Consider the following 11465-nt stretch of genomic DNA (forward strand, 5'->3'; position numbering starts at 1 on the left):
TGGCAAAAAGTTTAAAAGCCTTTATTGATATATGCCGCTATTGAATAATATTCTCTATTCAATAATTTAATTCCGTCAAAATGTTCCAATATATAGTCCTTATAATCAGTTTATTTTATGTCCATCCATTCCCTCACATTATAGCTCCCATAATATCACAAGAGGAAGGCTATGTGTTTATGTCACCAATCCTGGGCCGCGTTTCCCAGAGCCATTGTAGTGCTACATTCATCGTAAGTTACATCTCATAAGCTCTCCCTCTAGGTGGCGCATCGTTTCCCAGAGCCTTCTTAGGCTGAGGTATACCTTGGCCTAGGAGGCTCTGGGAAACAACTCTTCCCAAGGTACATTGTAAATTGATCTTACGATGTAGGCCTACCTTCTGAAGGTACATCGTAAGCTCTCCCTTGAGCTGACGCGTTGTTTCCCAGAGCCTCCTTAGCCAAGGTATACCTTACCCAAGGGATACTTTCTTAAGTGCGGTCTGAACCCATCGTAAGCTGTACCTTACGGGCTGCTCACACGTTTCCGTTTGATGCGTCAACATTGACAGATGCCATTCACTTTCAATAGCTGAATCCCAAATTGCGCACTTAGGCGAAAGTCCACAAGGACTCAGGGTAGTCCCAAAACGGAATTGCTAGGTCCACAAGTGCGCCACTGCCGCCATTTTGCACACTTTAACCGTACTTACCGAAAGTAAGTGGAAAATACCCACAGTCCACCGCGTCTCATGTGACACAGTGCTTGAGTGCATCCGAGTCATGATCCGAGTGCATCACACATAAATTATGACATTTGCCGATAACACAACATTGATCTTGAAATCCACATGCTGTACACATATCCCACCCAACATAATTTTTTTATTATTATTAAATTAAAACAGACGTCAGTCGGTCAATTTGCAGAGCCGAGCGGAGAGCTGAGGAGCGCGTCAGAGCAGCCTTTGCCTCGGAGGGACGCAGCAGCCAATGAAAACAAAGTGGGAGGGGCATTGAGCTAAACTGGCTTGGGAATCGTTGGCGCGCAGCTGGAAGTGCTGTCCCATTTAATTCACGGCCCTGTACCCTCTGGCCCTTCCAGCTGACGTCATTTAAGTGCTCAGGCCTCAGGCCGCAAGTTCTAGGGGCCGCAAGGGTGGTTTGCGCACTCAGATTGGGATTCAGCTAATGGCTGCAGCTGAATGGCATTCTGGTTCCGTTGTTGTCCCGGTGCGTTGCGTTACCTGTGTTGCTAGCGTTGAAAGTTGAGAAATGTTCAACTTTCATACTTGCCGACCAATCAGATGTCTTGACGGAGAAAGACGTCATCGCAAGGCGGGATGTACCCAATACCTGCGGGCACCACGTTCACGTCGCCTCAACCACAATGCATAGACGATCGCCACACGTTCGACCAAATTAGCATCCATGACAGCACTAAACGAAAAGCTGGGTGGGTTTACAAAATAGTGCGCGCTAGCAGGTTCGGAGGATCTACCGGCTGTTGCGAGCGCAGTTTGGACAATGTGATTGGTTGTTGCGTGCGGCAGACACGCCTTCTGCCAGACATTGACGGACACGCATCAAACGGAAGCGTGTGACTAGCCTGTTAGCGATGCACTCCGTTCATCCCGTTAAAGTTGTAGCCCAATTAGCGCAAAATGATACTTTTAAAAAGGAGAGTTGCTGTATAGCGCACATCTATCAACCCTACCTGGGCAAACTACATCATTAGTGTACAATAAATGTTATATCAATTAACGATGAAAACATTGTTTTTGTAGCCTACATAACACATCAAGGGAATGTTATCTTTTAAAATTGTATTGAGCCAAATAAAATATAGGGACTAATAATTTAATATAAATTCAACATTTTGTTATGTAAAGCTGTAGTGTGTAGGCTAGGCTACCCCACCACTATATAGGATACTGACAGATATTAGGCGAATTGATTAAGTGTACAAAAAAAGGCAACAGTCTAAGTGTTAAAGTGTACAGTCAGTTGTCTGTTTTATAGACAAGGTGCATAGTGTTCATTGTGATCAAGTGTACAACAAAGTAATAACAACAGTACTCAGCTCAGTATTCAATATTCTAACAATGCAGTCTGTGCAAGTGTGGGCAAGTCTGTGCAAGAGAACAAGCAACGCTTCAGTATACAAACAGGAAAACAGGAAAGGCTGTGGCCTTTCTCCTGCAGTGCTGTCCGTCCTGATGATCTGCAGTGAATCTACAAGCGGACAGTCTTGTTCTGAGCTGCTGTGGAGTTTGGCGGGGGACATGTGACGTCTCGTCCCTCATCAGAACAGAACTCTCTGATCTTGTCAAAGAGATATGTCTGTCTGGCCATGTCCAGTCCGGGTGGGGCTTGCACAAGAAGACCTTCTCTGGGGGGCAGGACATCAGGCTTGCGCCGGTGCCGGTGCATCACAGTGTTCTCTGGCCACAACCATGCCAGGTCTCTCAGCATCAAAACTGCAATAGAATAGAAGGAGGAAAATACATTAAACTATTGCCCACAGTACTGGCACTCCATATAGATAAAATAGTACCAGAATGTGTTGATTAAATAGACTAGCTAATGCATGATAGGATGAACGTATTCTCACCTGTTGTGCAAAATCAAAGCTGTAGTGCATAGTGATCTTCTTGCTGGCTGGTATGAAGGGAGAGCTGCAATTCCTTACAAGCTGGAGCTGGTTTTTGCTCATCCTGTAACCAAAACAAAGAAAAAGGTGTCAGACTACCATAGCTCTCATGCTCTCTCATTCTGTTTCTCTCTATAATATAGCTACCTAGCTCGATATTAGCTGCCACGCTGGCTAGTTTAGGAACAAAGGGCTAGCTCAGCTAACTAGCATGTTAGCTAACGTTAGCTAGCTAGCCTTTGTTATGCTAGCTAGACTTAGTCACTTGTTTAGAAAGGAGCTTCTGCTAAACGACTAACGTTAATGTAATATAAACAGCACAGATAGTATAAAGATCAGTTTACCCCAAAGCAAAGCAGAATGCTTGGCGGTGGTGTGAATCTGGTACGTCGTTCGCGTTCGCTCGGTAGCAGCATGCTTTGCTGATACAGTCATCTCTATATCACAGGTCATCAAGAATAAAACTCCGTGTACGAACGAGTCCTGCTCTGCTGGAGTTTTAGCTGCTCTTAAAACTCTTTCCATGTCCTGGATGCCATCCCCGTCTTCTCTTTAGCAAAAGCTGTAGCATCCATGGTTAAACTTGGAACTGAATGTAAACAGCCGGCGTGTTTGGGAAGGGTGGGGGGCGGAGAACCCGGAAGCAATAGCCAATGAAACCAAATCATGCTAATCGATCTGCCCGCCCCCAAGCCCGGCTCGAAATCAGCTAAAAACGAGCTTAGTTTGCAGACTAATTAAACGTATTTCGTGAACCTAAAACTGTTGTCTGTTATAGTAAGTAGGTTCTTCACAACTTCAACTTTGGTAATACACCAAAAAACAAAAAACGAAAAAAAATGTTTTTTTATATATTTTGCCCTCTAGCGCATTTCGGAGTTTGCCGAGTTGCGGACCAAATCACCAGCCGCTGTCACATATGCACACATACACTCTAACATGTCGCTCTCTCCTCAGCTCAGCCCAATGGTCTCTGATGGTTCTGTCTGGCCAGCCCTTAGGTGGAGAAACACCTGATCATCAATAAAGGCAGGCACATGTAAGTACAAATGCACATACGTTTCCATAGACGGGATAAACAAATGGGGATATTGATATTGATCAATGATAGTGACGCCACAATATCAGGGAAATTGAGCAATTGCTTCCCTGTAGTGCAAACTTGCAAGATTCGCTCAGTTATTAACCCTTCTTGCCTTTTTTGTTGTTGGTTTTCTCTCTCCTCCTTCCTCTCTGTGCAGTTCTCCTGTGTGCTGAGCCGCTATCCCATGTATTGCCACTGCTGACAGGGTAGAGCTCAGCCCCATGCAGAAGTGAGTGATGAGAGGGAAGATCATTTTCCCGTTTTTTTTTCCCTCCAGTTTTAGGAACCGTCTCAAGAATGTGTTCCCCACTTTTATGCCTTTAAATCAGGGTTGGAGTATTCCAGGTGTGTGGCCATGGCCATGAACACCAGTAGAGGAGGGAACCAAGTGTCTCATTCTCTCTCCACAGTTGTGTGGTTGTAACCCCCCACTAGCTACATATTCATTCAATCTTTATTTAACCTCGTGAATCAATTGAGAGTAAGCTCTCATTTACAATGACGTATAATCACTCTATATTTGAACTTGTACTACAGGTGAGATAATCCTTTTTAATGGTCTCTCTCATTCGCTCTCCTAGCTGTGATGTTAGAGTTGTGCAAGACTTGGGTGTTCTCCTGCTCTGAGTGCCCATTCTCCTATACCTCCCAGATCTACCTCCACAAGCACATCAAGAGGAGCCATGACAACCTCTGTCTCTGCTGAGGAACACACAGAGCATTATGAAGTAGCCAGTGCCTTGGCGAAGGTGTTTGAGCAGCAGTCATCAATGGATTAACTCCCAAGACACAAGGAAGAGACAGCGCAACACACGCTATGACTCCAGTGACGAAGGTAATATAATAAAGTGCATTCAACAGTCCCAAAAGAGTACTACTTGAGTTGACTAATCTGAGCTAATTTACCTCTACTATATGTTCCAGTGCCCAGGCAGCCGGTCGGCAGAACTCAGACCAGACCAGCTATGCCAGGTGCCAGAGCCGGAAGGCCTGCTCTGCCAGTTATCAATGCAGGTATCCATGCATGTTTGTGTTGGTGAAATGTCTATGCATATTTGCACACTTACAGTTAACTCAGGACTTTCTGAAGACTCATGTACTCAGTTCACTAATTCGCTCATCTCACATCTCACTACTCGGCAGTAGATGTTCATCGCCCGGGTCCTTTGAGCCAAGGCGCTGTGAGCCCAGGCCCTTCAGCCCTTCAGACGTCCAGGCACGAGCAGCATGCATCAGCGATTAGCACCCCGGCCAGACCAGGTCAGGGTCTGACATGTCTCATGTTGAGTTGATTCTTCCCCTTATGCCAGAATCACTACGCCGCCAGCACCATAGTTTCCTGCTCATCCCTTTATCCTCTGGTTTTCAGGTAGTTCTCTGATTCCATCGCCTGTGAGACCAACAGCTCCAGCAGTGTTGCCATCAAGCTCTGCAGATGCTGGTATGCTGAATTTTGTGAACTACTTCATGCTGCATGTAGGGATATACTTTGAGCTGAATATCCATTATGGGACCGTACAATTACTTATAGCCACATCTGTGTTTAATATCCAGACTTCCAGAGGATGATGTGTCAGCAGTTCTCCAGCGTCATGCAGAGTCTGAGGGAGATGGCACAGACAATGATGAGGCTGGAGCAGAGACTGTCCGGCGAGTCTGCAGACAGCTATCGGGGAGCAGTACTGGATGACCTGCACCCTGCTAAAACGGAGGAGGAGCTGCTGGTCTTGGAGGAGCAGCTGAAGGACAAGGATCATCAAAGGAAGATGGTGAGTAACTTCAGGGCAGAACTTTGTTCCTTATTTTTGCAGGGAAGTGTTAAGGAAATGTAAAAGTAAATGATTGTCTTTATGTTTTGCAGACACGATATCTGAGTTCCATTGGCGGCAAAGATCTGCCAGATGTGGTCCGGCGGGTGCTGTCAGCCATTGCCATACACAGAGTGTGGTGTGTCTACAGCGTCCATGGGAAGAGGGGGAAGAAGCCTCTGAAGAATATGACCCTCTACAATGTCATATTACATAAGGGATTGTTCATATTTTCGCAAAATAATACATTGTCTTTGCTTCATGCCATGTGCATTGAAACCATTCCCTTTTTGGTTAAAAGGTGCAGTTATGGCCTGTAAGCCAAGCACCACTGTGACGGAGGTGTCTGCCCAGCTGCAGGAGATGCTGAAACATGCCCCTGCTCGATGCAAAAAGGTATGTGATGTCAGGCAGTTAATTTTCTCGTATCCAGTGACATGGCACGCTTCCAATGAACGTATGCGACTTGCTTTTACAGCCATTTCATTATGTCCTTAGGCATCTGCTCCAGCCCAGCTGACCTCCCCAGCCAAGCCCCTGACCGCAGCTCCAGCCCTGACCACAGTGGAGTATTCAGATGAGGATGACCTCTTCTACCCAGACCCTCGATTCAGATGTGGGTGACCCCCAGCCCGTCTCCCTAAACCTGCCTTTCCAGCCTGCCAGGATGGATGCCTTTTTTGTAAATAGTTTTTGTAAATTTTAACCTTTTTTTTGTGGGATACAACGGTCTGTTCCCGGTCTGCCTGCCACAGAATGCGCACTGTTTCATTTTTGTTTTTAGAACTTTTGCAATTGTCAGATAATGGGTTGCTAGCCAGAGCTTGTACATGCTTTTTTTTGCTTTTCTGGCTATGCGTAATGTGACAGACCGTAAACCTCATCCTTGTAAATATGTATACTTTTAATTTGTAATGTACTTTGTGTAATAAAATGTTCTAAACTGTTCAGTCTTATATTGGTTTGTATCATAATGCACATTACTGTTGCGTGCACTTTGACCAGCCAGTTAGACTGACAACTAGGTCATTCCAATCATTTCGATATGACCAGACTTTGATTGGAAGTTATTATTTTTGCCCCTGCCCCTTCCACAGATTGCGCGTTGTTCATTCATGTGTCAAATCTCTTATTTCATTGATTACAGTCGATTACTGTTGGGATATACTGAGATCTTTAAAATTATGCCAAAAATTAACCAGAGGAGATTGATGAAGGGCTCCGAATGGTGGCCCTGTTTGTAACTGGAAGGTACTGTATTCAGTTACTGTAAAAACCACCTGTTTGTTTTGTTTCATTTTATAGCAGTGTGTTTCTGAAACCTCAAATTTCCACTGGATATAAACGTTGAAAAGTGAACTCACTGTTCCTTTACTAGTGATATTTTGAAAGAGCTGATCACTCATTGTTCTCTTGCAGGAATTTTGGACATGATAGCCAATCTGTTGCACCTGAAATGACTCCCCTGAGCAGAATTTTGAGCGAAACAACATAAGTGGAGAAGCGCCCCGGTCCTGAAAAAGCTACAGCATAGTATCCCCATCTCCCCATAGAGGTAACGCAAGAGTCTAGAAGTTTAAGCAGTAGATGACAGCTGCCCCTTTTACACTGAGGATGACCCCCCCCCCCACCCCACCCCAGAAAGCCTTCCAGAGTGATGTGCAAGTTTATGTTTCTGTAATAGGCTTTGCCATGGGAATGTTTCCATGGAAACATGGTGAAGGCGCGAGCACAGCCCAGTGTGTCTCTCCAGGGAGTATCTGGGTAGTTTCTGCTTAGTGGGAAACGGTGATAATAGCACAGGGTGTAAGATGAAACCAGACTCGGTAAAGTTATGGCTCTCTGTACTATATCGAGGAGGAACGTTTCAGATGTCTCAGAATGTTCTTGTCTCCTCTGTACTACGGAGTTTCAGTCCATCTTAAGAGAGATTTGTGTTGGTGTGCCAAGTGCTTGATGGTTCTCTCTCACTGCTGATCTAAGTCAATCAGAACTGATTTAATGGGAGGAGGGTTGTCCAATGTACAGTAGCATGGTGTTCTGCCTGCTTTGGAAGGTTGGTCTTCTATCCATCATTTTAAGGCGCTGTGTGTATTTTTCCACCGACAGCATTAGTACTGTAGCTGTTATGTTCCATGTATCGTCACTCTTAGTGTCTAATAAATTAATTCTGGACAAAGACTTTATGTGGGAGCTTTATCTTTATCTTCAAATCTGCAGCATACTCTGAGCAGGACTAACTGACTGCTCGGCCTATGACATCATCACGCAACCTAGTCTAATATCACTGCTGTGCTGGGATAGGCTATACAGATATCCCTGGGATATTACAGTCATAGATATGAACACGAGATGGCCGCCATATTGGTCCGGTACCGCTGTCACGTGACAACCGCTCTCCTAAGCAGTTTCAGTCATAGACAGTCAGTAAAAGTAACCCTGCATCAAGAGATAACTCTCGAAGATAAGTAGAAACAAATATTTTTGTCTTTGAACTATCCATAACAGTCAAATAACATAAATAATAAATAAAAAAATTACAAAGTGCAAAACAGCAGCATCCAACAGTTTTAGTTGTATCTATCAGCTAACAACTATCTATTTATCATCAAAAAGAGCCGGCACATAGAGCCGTATCGTTCGCGACCGACCCATCCGGCAGCAATCAAATCAACGTCAATGCGGCGTCTAGTGTATGTATATGATTACAGTAGTCTTGCTTCTCCAGTGCCAGAGTGTGAGACGTAATGGGCATTAGCTTGTAACGTTGTTATAAAAGGTTGTGTAATACAGACAAAAATGCACTACTTTTGGTGTTGTTAATATGATCGTTAGATATGATAAGCCCTGTTTGTTTATTGCTTTAATGTGTTTGATAGGTTCTGTTTCCCAGGGGTGATGGGAAATCTGGGAGGGGTCAAGAGAGAGAAGAGAGATTTTTGTGCAACTTTGTCTGTTGCATTTATTTTACCCGCCATAGAAGATAACATAACGATACAGTTACTAGAGGAGTTGAATTTGTATAGTGTAACTGCTCGCAATCGAGTGAAACCACTCAGTTGTCAAGTGGACTGTCATCGCTAACGTTAGCTGGATTGGAAGATTATCGTCTCGAGGCTCTGCCCTGCCAGCGAGGACCGCGCAGTAGGAGTCACTGTTCTCCACAAGACAGGAATCTACCCTTCTTTTCCCCCGGTGTGGGTAATGTACTGAGCTGCAGCCATCATTGCTGTCGCCTTTCGAGCCCTTGGTAGTTGTGCACAACTGTTATTTTTTGTGTGTTTGTGGACTGAGTTAAAAGAATCGCATGGAACAGTAGGCTAACCGGATTGTGTGGACGTGAATGAGTGTGCGCCTTGCCACTCGTGCACTTGGACTGATATACCCTACTAACACAGTACGTAAAGCTGACAGGACACACTGGTCGTAGTTTGGTAAATTTGCGACGGTACCAAAAGCGGACCTAGCTGACACCTAGCTGACACTTGCCTATACAGTCGCAAAATAACCAAAATAACCGACCTCAAGAAGACTGTACGGCAACATAGCCGTCCCTGCTGAAATCCGTAACTACGATGTGATTAAATAACGTGACAATGCTGTTACATTACAGTCTCACCCTGACTTTATTGGAAATGTACATTTGTCACAGTGTGTCAGGGTCAGAACATTTGTAAATTACTTAGGTTTTAAAATACATTTTGAAGTCATACAGTTACAGAATTGTAATAATGAGGAGAAATCCTGCATGTCTGTTTTGTGTGTAATTTCTAATTTACAGTTAATATTAACACTAAAGATTTGCAGTCTAGGCCTAATAAAAATAATTATATTTAAAATATACCTACGAATAAAGTCCTAATTTTGCAACCTAAATGTGAGCAATGAACGCTGAGCAGTGAACGTAAAACAAAGAATGCAAGGCATTGGTCTACTTTCTTAGGTGACACAGAATTGAAGAACTAGACAAACAAGTTACACACTCTGGTACAGTAGGTGGCGTTATGCACTAGTGTTGTCACGATACCAATATTTGACCTGTGATACTATACCAGCCAAAGTATCACGATACCAAGTAGTATCAAGATACCGCAGCATTTACATTTTTCTTTTATTTTTATGAACGTGCAATGTACAGTACATTACAATACAGTGTAATCACTTTATATGAGTGGTGCATGAATAACATGCATTTAACGCATTACATTGTAACTCTACAGGTAAGTAAAAATATATTATGCATATTATTAATATTAAATATTTAAAATGCATATCTAACAACAACAGAATCAGCCATGTATACACACAAGTGTAGTAACACCAACCACCAGTAAAGGTCAGCGGAGAGCCACTGGGTTTTGGTTGATGGCAGTGACATCAACATGCTTAATCTAGCTTTCACTTTCGTTTAAGTCCAAACCAGATCAAATGACCACATGTCAAGAGGTGGATATCATTGGATTATCATTGGATTCGTCTCAGCCTACATAATCTAGCTCACATTATTTTAAGGAGTTTGGAGTTGGAATGAGAGGACTACAAATTTCATTCAACAGCTGTGCATGACAACATGACAGCAGGTAGGCTAATGTTACTTCATTAGCTAGCCAGCTGGCTAGCATTGGCTGGCTAGCTAGCAACAGCAGCACACGCTTTAGCCAAGAGGTTTATTCATAAATTTTTGTAATATTAGCTAATGGCAAGAACACTGCTAGTTATAACAAATGAAGTCATACTAACCTCATTAGCTCGTCTGTATTCCAGTGCAAGGTCTTGATGACGAGATTGTAGATGCTTTATTAAGTTTGATGTGTTGCCTCCTTTTGCCTGTACGGCATTGCTGCATCACCTGCACAACGGACGGCCATCATCTATCGCTTTTCCTTGTTTATATGGTTTAAAACCAAAATAGTTCCATATTAAACTTTTCGAGTTTCTTAAATAATGTTACATTTGATGGTATGGACTCAGAGCTAGGGAACGCTTCTGACAGTACGATAGCCTACTGAGAACAAGACTGGCTTGCGCCCAGGCATACAGATAACATCAATATTGTGACTGCGGAGTTGCATGTGTGCGCGAGCCAACACATTGGGAGCTGTCACAACGGTGTCGCGAGCCAGTGACTGGGGAGATGTGTGCGAGAGCCAACAAATTGGGAGCTGCACAACTGTGTCGCGAGCCAGTCTTCTCATTTCCAGAAGCCAGTGAATTTGGGAACAGAGGTAACATTGTCCCCCTGCCGTGTTCAACGGTACAGTGTTAATTTTGACAGCAAATTATGATTTAGTTTTAGTCATAGTCTTTTGACTAAAATGCCATTTAGTTTTAGTAATATTTTAGTCATCTGACTTGTTTTAGTTTTAGTCTAGTTTTAGTTGACTAAATATCATTACGATTTTAGTCGACAAAATCTACCATAGATTTAGACAACTCAAATTTAACAGGCTTAGTTCAATCAATCAAGTTGGATTTATGCTTAGCTAGCTTACCCAGACTAGCTAACTCTAGATACCCCCGCCAGCCGCCACAAGCATAGCCCCACTTGTTGCTACACAGTGTAACGTTAGCTAACCTGTGCCTAACATTAGCTAGCCACTAACGTTAGCATTGCAAAGATCAGACACTTCAGTTCTCCCCCGCCACAAACCTACGTGAAACACTGGTTTCTTTTAGCTTGTATTGTATTTGAAGTATTTCAGAAACACACAAGCTTGGGTTTAGCTAATACAGTAACGTTAGCCGGGGGTGGGGGGGTGCTTACCTTCTCGTGAATTTCGGGATGACTGTTCTCCAAATGTCGCTTTAAGTTTGTTGTATTTTTGCCAGTAATTTTCACCCCACACGGTTTACAAATGGTGTAGTGGTTTCAGACCTATACGAACCACTGCCCAGGCAGGTAGGGAGTTTGACGCACACTTCCAGGTAACGGTATAACA

General features: G+C 43.7%; 1 protein-coding gene across 1 annotated transcript; it reads left to right on the plus strand.

Annotated features, from left to right (window-relative positions):
• Positions 1–5286: 5286 nt before the first annotated feature.
• On the plus strand, positions 5287–6960 carry LOC311320256 (uncharacterized protein; the record flags this gene model as incomplete). The annotated part of the gene is made up of 3 exons (XM_084451989.1): positions 5287–5487; positions 5580–5729; positions 6946–6960. The coding sequence occupies 3 exons, from the start codon at positions 5287–5289 to the stop codon at positions 6958–6960; spliced, it is 366 nt and encodes a 121-aa protein (XP_084308115.1).
• Between the last annotated feature and the right edge of the window lie 4505 nt (positions 6961–11465).

This window comes from Borostomias antarcticus (assembly GCF_949987555.1).
Source record: "Borostomias antarcticus genome assembly, chromosome: 17".
NCBI classification, from domain to species: Eukaryota; Metazoa; Chordata; class Actinopteri; order Stomiiformes; family Stomiidae; genus Borostomias; species Borostomias antarcticus.